The following is a 22,785-nucleotide window of genomic DNA, read 5'->3' on the forward strand; positions in this document are numbered from 1 at the left end:
AAATAAATCAACTGTGATATAAATATTATGCTTACATTTCAGTGTATAATACATAGAGTAGTATAACCAAGTCACTATCTGTATGAAATTTTAGTTTGTACTGACTTTGCTATTGCTTTTTACGTAGCCTGTTGTAAAGCTAGGCAAATATCTAGATGAGTTGATGTCCCCTCTGGAAGACCTCTGCGTACCCACAGGGGTACTTATACCCCTAGTTGAGAACCACTAGTGTACAGTGTGTGATCTTTTTATTGGGTCCTTGTCATTTCATATTTATCCCCCTTATTGTTTGTTACTCCACTGATCGTGTCATATCTAAAGTGATATTGCAAGCTCTTTGGGGCTGGGGCTGCCTAATTATTATTTTCATTCTATAAAGGAACTGTAATACTCCCATGGTGAAAAGAGCTGGGTGTTGGTAGGGTGTCTCAGTTCAGTTCTTAGTAGGCAACTGTCTCTTTTCTGAACCTCCCGTCATAACTGGCATCTTTGTTTGCAGTCTTATCCCTGAAAAATAGTCGTCAAAGATTCAGCAGGCCATTGAAAATGGATTCTTTTCCTCCTCCTCCTAGGAAAGGTCCCTCCAGAGCAGTGCTGAGGGATATTGGCAGGAGGTGAGCAAGCTTGCACAGCCACTTCTATGAATAAATAGAAAATTTCGGTCTTCAGCCCCAAGGGTTGCCAATCCAAAATCTTTCACCATCTCCAATTTCACCAAACCAAAAGCCCAGAGATATTGGAAATGTGATAATTGCCAGAGCAATTCAAAGCCAACACACAACCAGCCCCAACAATACTTTACCTTCTGCTGAGGAAGAAGGGAATTCTGGCATTTCATGAGCTGTTGGTGTCTGAGGAGAACTGTTCGAACTGGTTTCCTTCAAACTGCTATTGGATGATCCACTTACTGTTGCAGTAGCTTTAAAATAAATATCTGACTGAAATGACAAAGAACACATCGTTAGCACAGCAAGACTTCCCAGTTTATCATTGAGACTGTGCTCAAAGAGTTTTCCTTTACATGGTGCAGCCATTGTATGCTGATTTGCCAATGGAAAGGCCTTAAAGACATCTGGAGCTGACATCCAAGAATCCTCTGGTAGTATACAGTTGGCAGAGCAGCCAGCTCCTACATGATCCCTCTTCTTGCAGTTAGAGAAGGTGGGATGGCCTGGGCTTTCCAGAGGGCTGTCAACTCCTGTCTGGGCCTCTTGGCCCTCTTGGCAATCAATGCACATTAGGCAATGCACATTAGAGTAGCCTTAAGGACAAAGGTGACCAGCCCAAATGGTTCCAGGAATAGGAGAAGGTCAAAAACAGCACCAAGCCATAATGGCACACTCCTACCCTCCCACGTATGCGGTGTGCTCCTCAAATAACAACTGAGGAACTGGACCAGAGTCCAAGGGTTTGGCTCAATAAGCAACTTGTGTTCATATGAAGTTAGAAAAAGTAGCCTAATCTTTCCTTTACTATCACTGCTCCTTATTACAAATAGAGAATTCTCCCTCCTTTTTCCAGGTGCATATATAAGGGCTAAGCACAAAACATACTAAGCCATCTTCATCCTTGAAGTCATGGAATTACCCAAGGATGAAGTTGGCCTATTTGCACTTACTCCATGCACTCACATCTGTTGACTCACCAAACCCCTTTACCTTGTGTTCAGTCAGAGGAATGTCAAGTGGAAAAGAGAACTATGTAAACTAACTATGTAAAATGAAAGAAACTGGGAAAGATATTTGAAAAGGAGCATCTCTGGGTGAGCAATGGTAATATAAATGATAGTGCTGCACTTGGATTTGAGATTTATACTCAAATAAGGAATATATATGGTCACTGCAGCCAATGAAATGAGCAGTCCTGTGCTTCTTTAAGATCATACATCTAAGTATACAGTTTCAAATTACATATATAATCTGCAGCCTAACTTGCTCATGTAGGATCAACTATTTTTGTGATTTTAATAGACTGTTCTGAAGGGGACTGTCTCCATTCTATGCTTGCACACCCAGAAGTCTGCGTTACCAGGAACTGCACATACACATTGTAATGAGACCTCATACAGAGGCCCAACAAGGTTTTCCTATGTCTTACCCTTGATGCAACAAGTTGAAGTTCAGGCACCACAGCTGTGTGGACTAGGTTCCCATTCACCACTAATCGTATCTCTATGGAATCAGTAGTGAAGGCCAGGATATAAGGGAAAGCACAAACTGCAAGGGAACAAGGGCTGCTATTACTGAGAAAAATTATGAACATATATTTGTAGCAGATGTTTTACATAAGCACCTAGAGCTTTTAAAAGATTCTGTAAATTTCCTAAAAGAAAAGGAGTACTTGTGGCACCTTAGAGACTAACAAATTTATAAGCTTTCGTGAGCTACAGCTCACTTCATCGGATGCATTTCGTGGAAAAAACAGAGGAGAGATTTACACACACACACACACACACACACACACACACACACACACACACACACACACACACACACACACACACACACACACAGAGAACATGAAACAATGGGTTTATCATACACACTGTAAGGAGAATGATCACTTAAGATAAGCCATCACCAGCAGCAGGGGAGGGAAAGGAGGAAAACCTTTCATGGTGACAAGCAAGGTAGGCTAATTCCAGCAGTTAACAAGAATATCAGAGGAACAGTGGGGGGTGGGGTGGGAGGGAGAAATACCATGGGGAAATAGTTTTACTTTGTGTAATGACTCATCCTATCTCGGGGCCTCTCCTTTTGCCCCTCCACCCCCACGAACATGATACAGTTCTGTGGTGACCTAGAATCCTATTTTCGACGTCTCAGACTCAAGGAATATTTCCAACACACCTCTGACCAACATATTAACCCACAGAGACCTTCCTGCCAACACTACAAAAAGAAGGATTCTGGGTGGACTCCTCCTGAAGGTCGAAACAGCAGCCTGGATTTCTACATAGAGTGCTTCCGCCGACGTGCACGAGCTGAAATTGTGGAAAAGCAGCATCGCTTACCCCATAACCTCAGCCATGCAGAACACAGTGCCATCCACAGCCTCAGAAACAACTCTGACATCATAATCAAAAAGGCTGACAAAGGAGGTGCTGTCGTCATCATGAATAGGTCGGAGTATGAACAAGAGGCTACTAGGCAGCTCTCCAACACCACTTTCTACAAGCCATTACCCTCTGATCCCACTGAGAGTTACCAAAAGAAACTACAGCATTTGCTCAAGAAACTCCCTGAAAAAGCACAAGAACAAATCCGCACAGACACACCCCTGGAGCCCCGACCTGGGGTATTCTATCTGCTACCCAAGATCCATAAACCTGGAAATCCTGGACGCCCCATCATCTCAGGCATTGGCACCCTGACAGCAGGATTGTCTGGCTATGTAGACTCCCTCCTCAGGCCCTTCGTTACCAGCACTCCCAGCTATCTTCGAGACACCACTGACTTCCTGAGGAAACTACAGTCCATTGGTGATCTTCCTAAAAACACCATCCTAGCCACTATGGATGTAGAAGCCCTCTACACCAACATTCCACACAAAGATGGACTACAAGCCATCAGGAACAGTATCCCCGATACTGTCACGGCTAACCTGGTGGCTGAACTTTGTGACTTTGTCCTGACCCATAACTATTTCACATTTGGTGACAATGTATACCTTCAAATCAGCGGCACTGCGATGGGTACCCGCATGGCCCCACAGTATGCCAACATTTTTATGGCTGACTTAGAACAACGCTTCCTCAGCTCTCGTCCCCTAATGCCCCTATTCTACTTGCGCTACATTGATGACATCTTCATCATCTGGACCCATGGAAAAGAAGCTCTTGAGGAATTCCACCATGATTTCAACAATTTCCATCCCACCATCAACCTCAGCCTGGACCAGTCCACACAAGAGATCCACTTCCTGGACACTACGGTGCTAATAAGCGATGGTCACATAACCACCACCCTATATCGGAAACCTACTGACCGCTATTCCTACCTACATGCCTCTAGCTTTCATCCAGATCATACCACTCGATCCATTGTCTACAGCCAAGCGCTACGATATAACCGCATTTGCTCCAACCCCTCAGACAGAGACAAACACCTACAAGATCTCTATCATGCATTCCTACAACTACAATACCCACCTGCTGAAGTGAAGAAACAGATTGACAGAGCCAGAAGAGTACCCAGAAGTCACCTACTACAGGACAGGCCCAACAAAGAAAACAACAGAACGCCACTAGCCATCACCTTCAGCCCCCAACTAAAACCTCTCCAACGCATCATCAAGGATCTACAACCTATCTTGAAGGACGACCCATCACTCTCACAGATCTTGGGAGACAGACCAGTCCTTGCTTACAGACAGCCCCCCAATCTGAAGCAAATACTCACCAGCAACCACACCACACAACAGAACCACTAACCCAGGAACCTATCCTTGCAACAAAGCCCGTTGCCAACTCTGTCCACATATCTATTCAGGGGATACCATCATAGGGCCTAATCACATCAGCCACACTATCAGAGGCTCGTTCACCTGCGCATCTACCAATGTGATATATGCCATCATGTGCCAGCAATGCCCCTCTGCCATGTACATTGGCCAAACTGGACAGTCTCTACGTAAAAGAATGAATGGACACAAATCAGACGTCAAGAATTATAACATTCAAAAACCAGTTGGAGAACACTTCAATCTCTCTGGTCACTCGATCACAGACCTAAGAGTGGCTATACTTCAACAAAAAAGCTTCAAAAACAGACTCCAACGAGAGACTGCTGAATTGGAATTAATTTGCAAACTGGATACAATTAACTTAGGCTTGAATAGAGACTGGGAATGGATGAGTCATTACACAAAGTAAAACTATTTCCCCATGGTATTTCTCCCTCCCACCCCACCCCCCACTGTTCCTCTGATATTCTTGTTAACTGCTGGAATTAGCCTACCTTGCTTGTCACCATGAAAGGTTTTCCTCCTTTCCCCCCCCCCTGCTGCTGGTGATGGCTTATCTTAAGTGATCACTCTCCTTACAGTGTGTATGATAAACCCATTGTTTCATGTTCTCTGTGTGTGTGTGTATATAAATCTCTCCTCTGTTTTTTCCACCAAATGCATCCGATGAAGTGAGCTGTAGCTCACGAAAGCTTATGCTCTAATAAATTTGTTAGTCTCTAAGGTGCCACCGGTACTCCTTTTCTTTTTGCGAATACAGACTAACACGGCTGCTACTCTGAAACCTGTAAATTTCATGAAAATCTGACCTTCTCTAGCATCTCACCTCTCTAGTGTATATATTTTATAAGTTTTTAAACAGCCACTAAAATGCTGATGGGTGTCCAACTGCATAAAGCCTATGTGACTGCCTGATTCTCCACGTTTAGTAGGGTGTAGATGAAATCTCTCAAATACAGCAGGAGGAAATGAACGGGCTGAGGAGAACAAGAAAAAGAAGCCAATGATTTCAGAATTTTGTTTTTGCATGGAAAGAATCTGCCAAATAGATATAGATATAGAATAGCTTTTCTAAACTATCAAATGCAAAAATCTAGGTGAACTGGCACAGCCCTAGAACTGAGTGTGACATGGCTGCATTTCTGTAACACCCACTGCTGCTCCAGTAGGGACCAAGTACAATTCCAAACCAAATGAAAATGTTAAACCATCCTACTAGGTTACTACAGTCTTTTCTTACCAATAGCATAAGGAACCTGGTTCCAACTAAAGTGGAAGTCCGATGCCGATGTCTGGACCAAAGGAGAACCCCCATTATAGGGGCATACCTTTCTGTAGTAGCAGACATCTGTAACAAAAGACATCCGTTACCTCACACAGAAAATGACACAAATTGACATTAAATAAAATGGCTTAGAAAATTGGATTATATCTTCCTGTACAGCTGTTAAAACCATAACAACATGAATTTACTGACTACAATTTTTAAAGGGAAAAAAACAGAGGTAATATAGAATATATACTATATTGTGTTTCATCTGTTGTAAAATCTGATTTCAAGTGTCTACTTTGATGTCAAAGCTATTTATAATTTATTTTACAATTCATTAATATTTTATGAAATCATGTGTTTGCTTGTTTCCCCAATCCTCCATTACTTGTCTGTGGCTAGAGACATGGGCAAGAAATGTTCTGAAGTTGACATCAGTGGCACAGTATCTGTTGGCCAGCATGAAACACCCTTCAAGCAGTCATACATTAGCACAGTTCACACTCCCCAAAGACTGAAATGTACAGAGAGGGGAAACTTCCATATGAGGCCTGGGGGATATTAGACAGAGGTTTTATTAATCAAATGACTTTTGTACCCGGTCTCTCAGGAACTGCAGTGTTATTTTTACAATGGCTCAAATTCTATCAAATTCATGGTTTTCATGCACTGCATGTACTTCCATCAGCAAGTGCTTCTACAGCACCTACTTCTAATCATAAAGCTGGTAATTTTTCAATACTAAAAAGCAAAAAGGAAAGAATAAAAGCAGAGGTCAGCCAGGGACTCCACTGACTGGCTTTTAAAATCTGGATTCACTGATTACTCAAAGAACATTATTATTGCAGTGATTATCCAATGTGAACTATGCATCATCATCTATTTCCCTAGTTGCAGGATTTCTTTCAATTATGAATTATAAAAGCCAGGAATAATATACTTAAAAATTATCAGTACATCTGCAAAGTCAAAGATGAAATTAAGAAAGTCACCGTCTTTCTATGAGTAGTACACACAACAGGGATTCTAGTTAAACTGAAAACCAGCTTACAAATCCCTATTCTTTTTATTTACTCAGATTGAACTCTTGAATTTTGTCTGAAAGGATGCCATTACTTCCTCACGTGTCTAGCCTTTTGTAATAGGTACTTATATGGACTTCATTACTGTAATGTTTGAGCACCTCACAATTTTTAATGTATTTATCCTCAACTTCTCTGTGCTGTCAAGAAATGCTATGACATTCATTACAGATGGTGATCTGGGCATAGAGTCTAAGGCACAATTTCTTAAAGGTATTTAAGCATTGCTGCACTCAGTGTTGCAGTGCCTACCTAATTTAAGATCCCAAGTCTCATTTTCAAAAGGAATTTTGGTAGTTATGAGCCTAAATTCCATTGACTGTCAACGGGATTAGGCTCGTAAGTGCCTGAACCCTTTTTGAAAATGACATTTAGTCTCCTAAATCAGGTAGGCATTGCAGTGCGGAGCACAGCAATGTCTAAATACTGATGAAAAGTTGGGACCTAATTGTTTTGTCCAAGGTTACACAGGGAGCCTGTGGTGGAGCAAGGAATTACATCAAAGTCTCAAGCAAGAGTCCTAATCATTGGATGATTCATTAAAGATTGTGAGGGGCTCAGACACTCTGGTAATGGGGTCATATAAGAAAGAAAGGCAATTATAATAATGGATACCTCAGAACTGACATTTTAGTGAGCAATTAACACCAGAGGTGGTTCTCCAAAATTGGAGAATTTCATTTGTACACCTGAAAATAGAAGCAGGTAGCTGATGTTTCTATATTCTGCACAGCTTGTCATAAAACAATAATGAAAATTATATTGAAAAACTGCTGACTTTGCAATATGTAGAATCATATCCCACAGACAAACAGGATTGATACAAGCAGACTGATGTATTAATGTTTTTAAACTTTCTTTGCTATTGCCTGGATCAAATAAAACAGCACTTACAGTTATAACACAACAGTAGACCAGCGTCACCATCTTCATATACATCAATAGCTGCAACAAAATTAACCTGCAATGATAATGGGTAAGGGTAGTGGGCAGACTGGATACTGAGGTTATTACAAACTACTTTTGAGAAAAATGCAACACTTTGTCCCAGAGTCAGTGGAGATGCACTCCTGCAGCTCAGAACAAAATCTGTCCTTTTCAAGTGTAGCCTTCTGTAGCTATACCTTTATTTGGCATTCATTGTAAATCCACTCTTAGTAAGGGATTCAATTAGTTTTCCAATCAATATTTTCTACAGTAACATCATAATGTAGTAACAGAACTTATTTGGAAACACAGATGTTTAGAAAAGGGTAGTTACTTACCCTTTATAACTGGAGATCTGTAGATTCTGCAAGATCTGTAGTTGCTATCTGTATTCCACTGTGTGCTGATGTGTCGGAGACTGGAGATTTCTAGCAAGTAGTGTCTGTCTCCACCTACGTAGTTGTTCCCCTTGTGTTCCAGACTCAGGGCATAAAGGATGATGCGGACTGACCCCTCTCCAGTTCCTCTTACTGCAGATCAGAGAGGATCCGAAGTAGAGGGGAATGAGGGCAGGTAGTGGAATACAGATAGGGACCACGCATCTTGAAGAACTCCAGTAATGAAGACTGTTTAATTCCCTTGTTTCTTTGAGTGCTGGTCTCTGTGTGTATTCCACTGTGAGTGACTGACAAGCAGTACTCAGAGAAAAGGAGGATGCAAGAATACAGCTGGGATGGCTGCTTGCAGAACCGCTATCCCAAAGGATTTGTCGGCAGAGGAGGCTTGACCCAAGACATAATGTCTCATGAATGTGTGCCTGGAACTCTACATCACCGCCTTGCAAACGTCAAGCAGAGGTACTTGTCGGAGTGATGGTACTGAGGCTGCCTGTGCTCTTGTAGAGTAAACCCATATCCCGTGTGCGATAAGACAGTAAATAACAAAGTAGGATGCAGTCAGAGATCCTCTGGGAGGAAAAAGCTTGTCCTTGGACTTGTTCTGCTGTGGCCAGAAACAGTGTAGATGACTGATTTGTTCAGTTCTCTGTAGGTAAAAGGCTACAACTTGTCTCACATAACCGAGATGAGGTTTCCTTATTTTGATGGATGTGTGGGCCTTCAGAAAGAACACAGGTAAGTGCATATTCTGGTTTATGTAAAATTCCTAAATTGATTTAAGGGTGAATTTCAAGTGTAGTTGTAGTGAGATCTTGTCTTTATGAAATGTAGTATAAGGAGGGTCTGCCATTAGGGCTCCTAACTCACTTATTTGTCTGGCTGAGCTGATAGCAGCAAGATAGGGAATCTTCACAGATTGGTAAAGCATTGAGTTGAAAGGGTGGCACAGTGACTGTTGGAAGCACTAAATTAAGATCCCATTGAGGAGTTGGTTTTATTACTTGTGGAGAAGTTCTAATAAAACCCTTTAAAAACTTGGAGGTGGTGGGGTGAATAAGGCAGCATAGCTATCTGATGGAGGGTGATGTGCTGATTGCTGCTAGGTGAACCTGTATGAAACTAAGGGAAACGCCAAACTTCTTGAGCATAAGAAGGTAATGGGGGAATATCAGGGATACCTGCTGACTCAGGAAACTCAACAGAGCTGCTGGGCTCAGATAGAGAAGCGCCCTCTCTGGACACAGTACGCCAGATGAGGTTTATAAGAAGCTGAAGATTGGACAAATGACCAGGGAAGAGTATAAAGATATTGCTCAGACATGCAGGAGTGAAATCAGGAAGGCCAAAGCACACCTGGAGTTGCAGCTAGCAAGGGATGTTAAGAGTAACAAGAAGGGTTTCTTCAGATATGTTAGTAACAAGAAGAAAGTCAAGGAAAGTGTGGGTCCCTTATTGAATGAGGGAGGTAACCTAGTGACAGGATGTGGAAAAAGCTAATATACTCAAAGCTTTTTGATAGGATACAGAGGGACCTAAACAAACTGGAGGATTGGGCCAAAAGGAATCTGATGAGGTTCAACAGGGACTAATGCAGAGTCCTGCACTTAGAACAGAAGAATCCCATGCACTGCTACAGACTAGGGACTGAATGGCTAGGCAGCAGTTCTGCAAAAAAGCACCTAGGGGTTACAGTGGACGAGAAGCTGGATATAAGTCAACAGAGTGCCCTTGTTGCCAAGAAGGCCAATGGCATTTTGGGCTGTATAAGTAGGGGCATTGCCAGCAGATCTAGGGATGTGATCGTTCCCCTCTATTCAACATTGGTGAGGCCTCATCTGGAGTACTGTGTCCAGTTTTAAGCCCCACACTACAAGGAGGATGTGGAAAAATTGGAAAGCGTCCAGCGGAGGGCAACAAAAATGATCAGGGATTGGAACACATGATTTATGAGGAGAGGCTGAGGGAACTGGGATTGTTTAGTCTGTGGAAGAGAAGAATGGGGGGAGATTTGATAGCTGCTTTCAACTACTTGAAAGGGGTTCCAAAGAGGATGTATCTAGACTGTTCTCAGTGGTAGCAGATGACAGAACAAGAAGTAATGGTCTCAAGTTGCAGTGGGGGAGGTTTAGGTTGGATATTAGGAAAAACTTTTTCACTAGGAGGGTGGTGAAGCACTGGAATGCGTTACCTAGGGAGGTGGTGGAATCTCCTTCCTTTGAGGTTTTTAAGATCAGGCTTGACAAAGCGCTGGCTGGGATGATTTAGTTGGGGATTGGTCCTGCTTTGAGCAGGGGGTTGGACTAGATGACCTCCTGAGGTCCCTTCCAACTCTGATATTCTATTATTCTGAGGCGGCAGGTTGTAGAATGGATACGTGGCAACACATCTTAAAGAACTAAGTTACAAAGGTTAATAACTATTTTTTCTTCTTTGAATGACTGCACATGTGCATTCCATTGTATGTGAGTCCCCCAAGCAGTTGCATAGATGGTAGGATTGGAGTTTATGGACATGCCGACTGCAACATCATCCCTGGACTGTTGAGTGATGGTGTAATGAGAAGAGAATGTGTGTGGAAAGGGTAGAAAGACTATATTGGTGCAAGATATCTCCTTAACTGAGGAGATAGCTAAGCCTTGCTGCTTCAGGTGTAATAAATACTCAAGCATTTCCTAAGTAGTCCTAGTGGAGGGCTTCCTACTACTAATAGGTCATGATGCACCTGCTGCAAATAAGCCTGCTTTCCTGGATTTAGCTATGATGATTCCAGACCGTCAGGTGAAGGGAGCTGTGGTTTGGGTGGAGTAGCTGACCATGGTCCTGAGAGATCAGGTCCAGGTGTAAAGGTAGCAGGATTGGAGCCATCACAGAGAGGCCTAGCAGGGTGGTGAATCAACGTTGATGGGGGCATGCTAGGGCTATCAGAATGACCTAGGCCTGGTCCCTCTTGATCTTTAATAGTACTTGTGCATGAGCGGAATCGGGGGGAAAGCGTAGTTCAGGTGACCTGTCCATGGCAGCAGGAAGGCATCCGTGAGAGATCCTGGGCTATGGCCTCGCAGGGAGCAGAACTGGTGACACTTCCTGTTGTACCAGGCTGCAAACAGGTCTGTCTGGGGAGTCCCCCACTGATGGAAAACTTCCTTCACAATATCCAGGAGAAGGAATCACTCCTGGTGACCGGAGAAAGACCAGCTGAGGTGATCTGCCAACCCATTCTGTACTCCCAGAAGGTGAGAGGCTCCGAGGTGGACTGAGTGGGCTATGCAGAATTCCCATAGCTGAATTGCTTCCTTACACAGGGCAAAGAGTGAGCCCTCCCTGCCTGTTGAGATAAAACATGGCTGTAGTGTTGTCTGTAAGAACCAACAGGTTCTTCACCGTAACGTGAGGCAGGAACATCTGACAGGCCTGGTGAACTGTCCTGAGTTCTCCGACAATGATATGAAGTGAGAGCTCTTCTGGAGAGCAAAGGTCTGGAGTCCTGAGGGCTCCAGGTGAGCTCCCCAGCCTAGCGCTGATGCATCTGAGACCAGGGACATCAAAGGTTGAGGCTGTAAAAAGGGAACACCCGCACAAAGAGCAAGTGGCTCCGGCCACCAATTGAGGGAGATGGGAATCTGAGAAGGTACCATGAGTCCAGAGTCCAGATGATGGTGGTTTGAGGAGTACACTGAGACCAGCCACAACGGAGCCTCCAACAGGCTGAACAGGAGTACTGCAGATTCGTAGCGCATGTGGCTCACTCTGAAGCTGAAGAATCTTCTGTGGCTTTAGTAAATCGATATATGAAAGTGGACAGCTCTTAAATCAAGGGCGGCCAGTCCCAGGGATCCAGGGAGGGAATAATGGAAGCCAGGGAGAGACCATGTGGAATTTTAATTTCTTGAGGTTGCTGCAGATCTAGAACAGGTCTGAGACCCTCCTTGGCTTTTGGGATTAGGAAATAACAGGAGTAGAACCTCTTCTCTCAAATTCGGTGAAACCTCTTCTACAGCTCCCACACAAAGGAGAGATTAAACCTCCTAGGCTAGAAGTTGATCTGAGAGGGGTCCCTGAAGGAGGACGGGGAGTGAGGATGGGAAGGAGGAGTAGAAATAAACTGGACGGTATATCCCACTTCCACCATGCTCAACACCTAACGGTCCATGGTGAAATGGGACCGTGCACTGATGAAGTGGGACAGGACGTCCGCAAATAAAGGGGAAATAGGATCCTGCATCAGAAACTGGTATGATGTCCTCCAGCGTCCCATCAAAATGCCTGCTTAGAATCCCCTGGATGCCGGGGGAGGGGCGGCATTGATGTTGAGGTAGAAACAAGTGGTGACCTATGCCTAAAACTCTGCTCTTTTTCCTCTGCAATCTTTTTCATCTCAGTCTGCTCCAAAAAGAGCGATCCTCCCTGTATAGGTAGGTCCTGAAGAATTTGTTGGACTTCCTGTGTGAGACCAGAAGACTGTAGACTTGAATTCCTGTGCACGGCCACTGCTGAAGCCATGGACTTGGCCACCGAATCCAGGGCAGCTTGCAAGGAAGCCCTTGCTACTGATTTCCTCTCATCTACCAGCGAGGAGAACTCTTGCCTGGCCTCTTGGGGGAGCAAGCTCGTGAACTTCTGCATAGAATCCCACATGTTGAAGTCATATCTGCCCAGAAGTACCTGCTGATTTGTGATCCCAAGCTGCAAGCCCACAAGTAGAATAAAACTTTCTACCAAATAAATCCAATTTCTTGGGAGTCCTTTGCTTTAGGTGTTGCACCTTGATGACCCTACCCTTCTCTTTCATTGGCAGTAGATACCACCAGAGATCTCGGGTGGCGGAGGGAGATGAGTGTACAAGAACCTTGGACAGGCAAAAAGTATTTTTGCTCAGCTCTTTTTGATGTAAGGAAGTGGGGGTGTGCCACAGGGATTTAACAGGGTCCCTAATGGACTCATTAAGAGGCAGGACTACTTTTGATGAGCCCGCCATGTCTAAAATGTTAGATTATGGGAGGACTCCTTCACTACCTCCACCCGTATGCTTAAATTTAAGGCCACCTTCTTCAACAACTCTTGGTGAGGTAACATGCTCACTCCTGACAGCTTTGTCAGGGGAGGAGGAGGAGGCCAGCACTAACTGAGAATACCCTTCTTTTCTGCATCAGCAGGATCCCACAGAACCGGTTCCTGAAATTTGGCACGGAGTCCAGATCAGGTGTTGCCCAATGAGGCAATGATGTTCTTCTTTCAGAGACACAAATAGGAGTGTCTTGAATAGAAATTCTGAATTGGGGGAAACCCCTGGATTTCAAAAGGGCCACTGCATTGGCATAGGTGCCCAGTGACCTCTAGGATAAGTACTTGATAGCACCGTGTGCCTGGGTCCATAGCAGGGTAGGAGTGTCTGGGAGAGTGGCGGGAGTGACTCATGGGACAGGAGGAGTACAACCCAACCTCCAACTCAGAATATGATGAGTATCTATCTGGTGACCACGGAGGTGCGGTTCCCACTGGTGCTGCAGACCAGTGCCAAGGTAGGGAAGCCTGTGTCAAGGCCAGCATTGTTGGTTTCTCCTTAGACAGTACTGCTGGGCCTCACAGCAGACAGTAACTGGGAACAACAGGTTCCCTCTTGCCTGCCAGCAACGATACTGACAACTCCTGTACTGCCAGAGATACTAGTAGAGACAGTGATAGCCGGTCTCTGGCAGCGACAAACGCCTCCAATGTGGAGGGCACCGCAATAGCGCTAGTACCATGCTGCATTCCCAAAGTAGACAGCTCATCCAGTACCAGAGTCAATGATGTTTCATAAGAGCTGGAGGTCAATGGTGCTGGCCGCTGCGGTACTGAGGTAGAAGAGTGGCATGGCTTAGGTCGCACTCAACTCTGATCCCCATGCCTGGCCGTCTCTGGTGCCAGAGATTCTCCCATCTCATTTGGCTGCTTCTTGTGCCTTTTCCTTGGCTCTAGTGATGGTGAACAGTGCCAGGACTCTTGCAGGGCAGAGCCCTTACCAAAACTGATGTACTTAGTGCTGAGTCCAACTGACTCGGCTCAGAGAAAGGTCTCAGTGCCTCCTCCAATAGTAAATATTTCAGCCTGGCCTTCTTCATGTGAGGCTTAAAGTCCCTGAAAATCTGGCAGCAGTCCCCAATGTGAACCTCTCCCAAGCACTTCAGGCATCTAGACTGTGGGTCGCTCAGGGGCATAGCCTAGTTGAAGGAGGTACAGGGCTTGAAGCCTTGTGACCGAGGCATGCCTCAGCACTGCATACGGACCAAACTCCGCCACCTGAGATACACCAACTACACTAAACTGACTAAAAACTATTTACAACTAACCAAACTATATACAATTGTAGGAAAAGGAAGACCACTAAGAAAACTTGCCAAAGCAAGGAGAACAGTTCCAGCAACCTGGGGGAAGGATAGCTCAATGGTTTGAGCATTGGCCTGCTAAATCCAGGGTTGTGAGTTCAATCCTTGAGGGGCCATTTAGGAATATGGGGCAAAAATTGGGGATTGGTCCTGCTTTGAGCAGGGGGTTGGACTAGATGACCTCCTGAGGTCCCTTCCAGCCCTGATATTCTATGAACCTGTCTGGGCGGTAAGGAGGAATGGAGGGGGCACAGGTTTGGCTGGGTACTTTCTACCAGCACATACAGCACCAGAGAGTGCTCAAGCCATCTCAACAGGTACCTCTGAAAATTTTCCAGTGACTGTGCTTAGGGCATGCACACACCTACAGTGGAATGCACATGTGCAATCACTTGAAGAAGAACAGTATATGCTGCACTTCCTGTTTGTCTGAGAGGCAAATGGATCCTGGATAGGGGTTTCCCACTGAGCGAAGATGCTGTTCATCCCTGAACTGTGCAATTCCTACTTGTGGTCAGTGACAAAGTACTTGCTGAGGCTGTCTGCTAGTGAATTCTGAGTTCCTGGGAGATACACCAGGTGACCGCTTCTACACACAGGAGAACAGATCTTGCTCTTCCATTTGTTTATGTACAATACAGTTGTCGTAGTGTCTGATGTTGTAAGAACATTTTGAGAATGGATTAATGGCAAGAATGCCCTGTATGCTTCTCAGACTGCCTGAGTTCCTGCAAGTTTACATATATCCTGGTTTCCCAAGGGGTCCAAATGCCCTATGCTATGTAACCATCTATGTGAGCCCCTGACCCTAACAAAGAGGCATATGAGATTATTGTTCTATGGGGTGTAGGAAAGGAGTATAGGAAAGGAATGCACATGCACACTTGTGCCAGTTCCTTATACCTGGTCAGAGAGGTCCTTATCTCGATGAGGATTGTCACTAAGAATTCATGCTGTGTTTGTTCGGTGTATATGCTGCTCGAAGCCAAGACTGCAGGCAGTGGAGGTGGAATCTGGAACAATGACCAAGGGTTGTGCACAGCCCAATCTATCAGTCTGCCCAGGGCTTGGAATCTGTGCATAAGGAAAATAAGCTTTTGCCCTAACTGGTCGAAGGTCATTCCTATTATGTCTACAGTCTGAGTCAGAGTTAGAGTGGACTCTTCTATAGTGACAGAGACTCCCAGGGATGCTAGGAGATCATAGAATCATAGAATCATAGAATATCAGGGTTGGAAGGGACCCCAGAAGGTCATCTAGTCCAACCCCCTGCTCAAAGCAGGACCAAGTCCCAGTTAAATCATCCCAGCCAGGGCTTTGTCAAGCCTGACCTTAAAAACCTCTAAGGAAGGAGATTCTACCACCTCCCTAGGTAACGCATTCCAGTGTTTCACCACCCTCTTAGTGAAAAACTTTTTCCTAATATCCAATCTAAACCTCCCCCATTGCAACTTGAGACCATTACTCCTCGTTCTGTCATCTGCTACCATTGAGAACAGTCTAGAGCCATCCTCTTTGAAACCCCCTTTCAGGTAGTTGAAAGCAGCTATCAAATCCCCCCTCATTCTTCTCTTCTGCAGACTAAACAATCCCAGCTCCCTCAGCCTCTCCTCATAAGTCATGTGCTCTAGACCCCTAATCATTTTTGTTGCCCTTCGCTGTACTCTTTCCAATTTATCCACATCCTTCCTGTAGTGTGGGGCCCAAAACTGGACACAGTACTCCAGATGAGGCCTCACCAGTGTCGAATAGAGGGGAACGATCACGTCCCTCGATCTGCTCGCTATGCCCCTACTTATACATCCCAAAATGCCATTGGCCTTCTTGGCAACAAGGGCACACTGCTGACTCATATCCAGCTTCTCGTCCACTGTCACCCCTAGGTCCTTTTCCGCAGAACTGCTGCCGAGCCATTCGGTCCCTAGTCTGTAGCGGTGCATTGGATTCTTCCATCCTAAGTGCAGGACCCTGCATTTATCCTTATTGAACCTCATTAGATTTCTTTTGGCCCAATCCTCCAATTTGTCTAGGTCCTTCTGTATCCTATCCCTCCCCTCCAGCGTATCTACCACTCCTCCCAGTTTAGTATCATCCGCAAATTTGCTGAGAGTGCAATCCACACCATCCTCCAGATCATTTATGAAGATATTGAACAAAACGGGCCCCAGGACCGACCCCTGGGGCACTCCACTTGACACCGGCTGCCAACTAGACATGGAGCCATTGATCACTACCCGTTGAGCCCGACAATCTAGCCAGCTTTCTACCCACCTTATAGTGCATTCATCCAGCCCATACTTCCTTAACTTGCTGACAAGAATGCTGTGGGAGACCGTGTCAAAAGCTTTGCTAAAGTCAAGAAACAATACATCCACTGCTTTCCCTTCATCCACAGAACCAGTAATCTCATCATAAAAGGCGATTAGATTAGTCAGGCATGACCTTCCCTTGGTGAATCCATGCTGACTGTTCCTGATCACTTTCCTCTCCTCTAAGTGCTTCAGGATTGATTCTTTGAGGACCTGCTCCATGATTTTTCCAGGGACTGAGGTGAGGCTGACCGGCCTGTAGTTCCCAGGATCCTCCTTCTTCCCTTTTTTAAAGATGGGCACTACATTAGCCTTTTTCCAGTCATCCGGGACTTCCCCCGTTCGCCACGAGTTTTCAAAGATAATGGCCAAGGGCTCTGCAATCACAGCCGCCAATTCCTTCAGCACTCTCGGATGCAATTCGTCCGGCCCCATGGACTTGTGCACGTCCAGCTTTTCTAAATAGTCCCTAACCACCTCTATCTCTACAGAGGGCTGGCCATCTCTTCCCCATTTTGTGTTGCCCAGCACAGCAGTCTGGGAGCTGACCTTGTTAGTGAAAACAGAGGCAAAAAAAGCATTGAGTACATTAGCTTTTTCCACATCCTCTGTCACTAGCTTGCCTCCCTCATTCAGTAAGGGGCCCACACTTTCCTTGGCTTTCTTCTTGTTGCCAACATACCTGAAGAAACCCTTCTTGTTACTCTTGACATCTCTTGCTAGCTGCAGCTCCAGGTGCGATTTGGCCCTCCTGATATCTTTCCTACATGCCCGAGCAATATTTTTATACTCTTCCCTGGTCATATGTCCAAGCTTCCACTTCTTGTAAGCTTCTTTTTTATGTTTAAGATCCGCTAGGATTTCACCATTAAGCCAAGCTGGTCGCCTGCCATATTTACTATTCTTTCGACTCATCGGGATGGTTTGTCCCTGTAACCTCAACAGGGATTCCTTGAAATACAGCCAGCTCTCCTGGACTCCCTTCCCTTTCATGTTAGTCCCCCAGGGGATCCTGGCCATCTGTTCCCTGAGGGAGTCAAAGTCTGCTTTCCTGAAGTCCAGGGTCCGTATCCTGCTGCTTACCTTTCTTCCCTGCGTCAGGATCCTGAACTCAACCAACTCATGGTCACTGCCTCCCAGATTCCCATCCACTTTTGCTTCCCCCACTAATTCTACCCGGTTTGTGAGCAGCAGGTCAAGAAAAGCGCTCCCCCTAGTTGGCTCCCCTAGCACTTGCACCAGGAAATTGTCCCCTACGCTTTCCAAAAACTTCCTGGATTGTCTATGCACCGCTGTATTGCTCTCCCAGCAGATATCAGGAAAATTAAAGTCACCCATGAGTGAGTGCCCATGAGTGCCCATGAGATGGGGCAGCAGTTGTGCAAGTAGAGTGGTATAGTCCGGTATGTCGTACCAGTAAGCTGTTTATAGCCAGTACTGTGTACCAGAAAGACACAGGAGGAGCAGAACGTGGGGCTGCCAGGCAGCCCACGGTGGCAGCTCCTCCAGCGCAGCTGTACCACCCCGCCTTTTCATACAGCTGTGTGTCTGTGTCTCATGAAAGCTTATGCTCAAATAAATTTGTAAGTCTCTAAGGTGCCACAAGTAATCCTTTTCTTTTTGTGAATACAGACTAACACGGCTGCTACTCTGAAACCTATCTGAGGTCTGTTCAACAGCCCTGCTGGAGGACAGACTCCCAGGATTCTATTTGGACATTTATAGAAACCTCTTTAATATTTTTAATGAAATTATTACTAGGCCAACATTGGTTTGAGTGATCATGAGTTAACACAGTTTAAATTAAAAGGAAATATAAACAAAAATAGGTCTGCAACTAGGTCTTTGACTGTTAAAGGGCAAACGATAAAAAATTTAGGGAATTAGTTACAGAAGTGAACTGGATTAAAGAACTCAAGGATCTGAGTGTGGCTTGAAATTACTTTAAATCAAAGTTGCAAAAATTATCTGAATCCTGTATCCCAAGCAAAGGGGAAAACATTGCAAGGAAGGGTTGCAGACCAAGATGGATGAACAAGCATCTCAAAACAGACTATTAAGAGAAAACAGAATGCCTACAAGAAATGGGGGAAGGGATGGATCACCTTGTCTGGATCTGATTGAGCCCTCACAGTGTGCTCCATTAGGTGCTTCCGAAGTTGGAGTTCTTGTGCCTGCCACGTTTGTGTGAGAAAAGAGCAGTAGACACCGCACTTAGTGGAGAAATAAGCTTCTTCAAGCAGAGGCAGCGCTGGAGGTTGTCACTCACCAAAAAGGAGTGGGAGAAGGAAAGGCAATTTGTAAAGCCTGGGAGCCTGGTCATAATCTAGGTCCTTCACTGACAGAGGATTTCTCAGGATGGAGACTGTAACTTAAAAATTACTTATCTAACGATAACATAAAACTTTTAAATATTTATAGACAAGAATGCCTACAAGGACCAGTTCTGGACACTGGAGGATTCCTGCTAAGGTCATGTGATGGTAAAAAAGGAACTGGAGAGGCATCAGTCTGCACCGCCGCTTATATCTTCGGTATGGACCACAAGGAAAGCAACTGCAGAGGCGTTGACCAATGGATGCTACTTGCTAGAAATCTCCAGTCTCAGGCACATGGAGCACGTGTGTACCAACAGTGGAATACACATAGGGACCAGCATTCAAGGAAGAAATAGGCCGAGCCACCACGCAGTGCTAAAAATGCCAGCTCTAAAAGGAAACTTTGTAAAATATCAAACAAAAAACCCCAACTCTGCACACCATGACTGGGAGGCTGGAAAGACCATAAGCATACATATCTTGCCTCTCAGGAATCTTAGCATTGAAAAACATGAGACACACCAATTTGGCAGTTGTTCCAGGTTTAATAAATTCCTATATGACAATAAAGCATGGCTGAACAGATTTCGATACCCTGGAAAACACGGCTACAATTAAGAAACTGACAATTATTGGAATGAGAGAAAATGGACACTGGAGAAAGTGGAAAATTTTATAAAGTATGGTCAACAGAAATTCTCATACTGCAACCCTCAACTGATTCTTTGCAACTAAATTCAGTATCTGGAATGCCCATAAATAGGTTTAGAAGGATTAGATTTTTATTGGTAAATGTAGGTAAATGTCTATTTCATTGTATACACACAAACCAATGAAAATATATTCCCATAGACAATAACTGAAATTTACAGACAGGCAAAGCAAGAAATTGCTGCTCGAGAGCTTACTACAGTCAAAATCTGGTGATTTAGACTTTTGAATTAGGCTTCTTACAAATGGACTAGGGAATGAATAGTAAACATAGGTATGCTCTTTTGATTTAAGGGTATTTACTTTGTCAGCCTCACATGTAAAAATTAGGGCTGTCAAGAGATTAAAAAAATTAATCGTGATTAATCGCATTGTTAAGTAATGGAATACTATATATAAATATTTGTGGATATTTTCCACGTTTTCAAATATATTGATTTCAATTACAACACAGAATACAAAGTGTACAGTGCTCACTTTATATTTATTTTTATTATAAATATTTACACTGTAAAAATAAAAGAAATAGTATTTTTCAATTCACTTAATACAAGTACTGTAGTACAATCTCTATCATGAAAGTTTAACTTACAAATGTATAATTATGTACAAAAAAAACTGCATTCAAAAATAAAACAATGTAAAACTTTAGAACCTACAAGTTCACTCAATCCCTACTTCTTGTGCAGCCAATCACTCAGACAACAAGTTTGTTTACATTTGCAAGAGATAATGCTGCCCACTTTGTTTAAAGTGTCACCTGAAAGTGAGAACAGGCATTTGCATGGCACTGTTGTAGCTGGTGTTGCAAAATATGTACGTGCAAGATGCAATAAAGATTCATATGTCCCTTCATGCTTCAACCACCATTCCACAGGACATGCGTCCATGCTGATGATGTGTTCTGCTTGGTAACGATCCAAAGCAGTGCAGATCAACGCATGTTCATTTTCATCATCTGAGTCAGATGCCACCAGCAGAAGGTTGATTTTCTTTTTTGGTGGTTTGGGTTCTGTAGTTTCTGCATTGGAGTGTTGCTCTTTTAAGACTTTTGAAAGCATGCTCCACACCTCATCCCTCTCAGATTTTGGAAGGCACTTCAGATTCTTAAACCTCGGATTGAGTGCTGTAGCTATCTTTAAAAATCTCACATTGGTACCTTCTTGAAATCTGCAGTGAAAGTGTTCTTAAAAGGAACAACGTGCTGAGTCATCATCTGAGACTGCTATAATATGAAATATATGGCAGAATGGAGGTAAAACACGGAGCAGGAGACATACAATTCTCCCCCAAGGTGTTCAGTCACAAATTTAATAAATGCATTTTTTTTAAACGAGTGTCATCAGCATGGAAGCATGTCCTCTGGAATGATAGCCAAAGCATGAATGGGCATACGAATGTTTAGTGTATCTGGCATGTAAATACCTTACAATGTCAGCTACAAAAGTGCCATGCGACCATCTGTTCTCACTTTCAGGTGACATTGTAAATAAGAAGCGGGCAGCATTATCTCCTGTAAATGTAAACAAACTTGTTTCTCTTAGCGATTGGCTGAACAAGAAATAGTACTGAATGAACTTGTAGACTCTAAAATTTTACATTTTTTTTTGAGTGCAGTTATGTTACAAACAAAAAAAATCTACATTTGTAAGTTGCGCTTTCACGATAAAGGGATTGCACAATGGTACTTATATGAGGTGAATTGAAAAATACTATTTCTTTTGTTTATGATTTTTACAGTGCAAATATGCTATAAAAATAATATAAAGTGTACACTTTGTATTCTATATTGTTAATTGAAATCAATATATTTGAAAATGTAGAAAAACATCCAAAATATTTCATACATTTCAATTATCCTACTATTTAACTGTGCAATTAAAACTGCGATTAATCACAATTTTTTTAATTGCCATTTAAAAAAAATTAATCGCGAGTTAACTGCGATCAATCAACAGCTCTAGTAAAAAATATAAAATTTGTGTTTTAGTGGTTTATAAAGCTTTAACTTTTTGAATCTCAACATCTACTGACATTAAATAATTATTGCCTGACCCTCATAATTTCCTGCAACTATGAATATTTAAATTGATAACCAAAAATGCTTTAAACCCATAATTATGCGTAATTGTGAAAATTTAAATAGATTAAAAAGCTTTACAACAAACAGATTTTATCTGCCGAAATTATACAAAAATAAATGTAATAATCAATCATAAATGTAATAATCATGAAATTCTGTAAGTAGCACAAATAAAACTATAAACTAGTTATAACGGATACTGGACTGGAATCAGTATGGTGAGGGGTGTGGTATGAAACCCTTGGTTGCACTAGATCAGGGGTTCTCAAACTCCATTGCATCATGACCCCCTTCTGACAACAAAAATTATTTCATGACCCCAGGACAGGGGACCAAAGCCTGAGCCTATCAAAGCACAAGTCCCACCACTCCGGGCGGGGGGGGGGCCCAAAGCTGAAGCTCAAGGGCTTTAGCCCCCAAGCAGGGGGCCTGCAACCTGAGTCCTGCCACCCAGGGCTGAAGCCCTCAGGTTCTGGCCCTCAGTAGTGAGGCTTGGGCTTCAGCCCTGGTGACCCCATTCAAAGGGGGTCCTGACCCACTTTGGGGTCCCGACACAGTTTGAGAACCGCTGCACTAGATTATACTAGGCAAACACTTTCCAGATCATACTACTAGATTAATGAAAAAGATTTTAACATTGTTAAAAAAAAATCAGCTTCATGAGCAGTGTCTCCTTAGCTATCCTCTAGCCAACCAGCCTCAGAAGAGATTGTACTGGACATTTAAATCCTTGTTTAGTGGGTCTGTATAGTTCAGGTAATAGTTGATAATGGGACCTGGAAAGAGGAAGTTATTCACCTTGTGCAGTAACGATGATTCTTGAGATGTGTCTCCCTATGGGTGCTCCACTGTACATGC

At 43.8% G+C, this 22,785-nt stretch overlaps 1 protein-coding gene across 12 annotated transcripts in view; it reads right to left on the reverse strand.

The window, feature by feature from the left end:
* Positions 1-22,785, reverse strand: part of GARNL3 (GTPase activating Rap/RanGAP domain like 3) — a 209,786-nt gene that overhangs the window by 21,385 nt on the left and 165,616 nt on the right. For all 12 annotated transcript variants that reach the window (XM_043498770.1, XM_038374925.2, XM_038374927.2 and 9 more), the window contains 4 exons: positions 7,711-7,777; positions 5,705-5,812; positions 2,098-2,216; positions 803-938 (listed from right to left, as the gene is read on the reverse strand). In XM_043498770.1, the coding sequence (XP_043354705.1) occupies positions 803-938; positions 2,098-2,216; positions 5,705-5,812; positions 7,711-7,777 (430 nt within the window). The remainder of the gene's footprint in view (positions 1-802; positions 939-2,097; positions 2,217-5,704; positions 5,813-7,710; positions 7,778-22,785) is intronic.

Source organism: Dermochelys coriacea, chromosome 16, assembly GCF_009764565.3.
Source record: "Dermochelys coriacea isolate rDerCor1 chromosome 16, rDerCor1.pri.v4, whole genome shotgun sequence".
In the NCBI taxonomy this organism is placed as follows: domain Eukaryota; kingdom Metazoa; phylum Chordata; order Testudines; family Dermochelyidae; genus Dermochelys; species Dermochelys coriacea.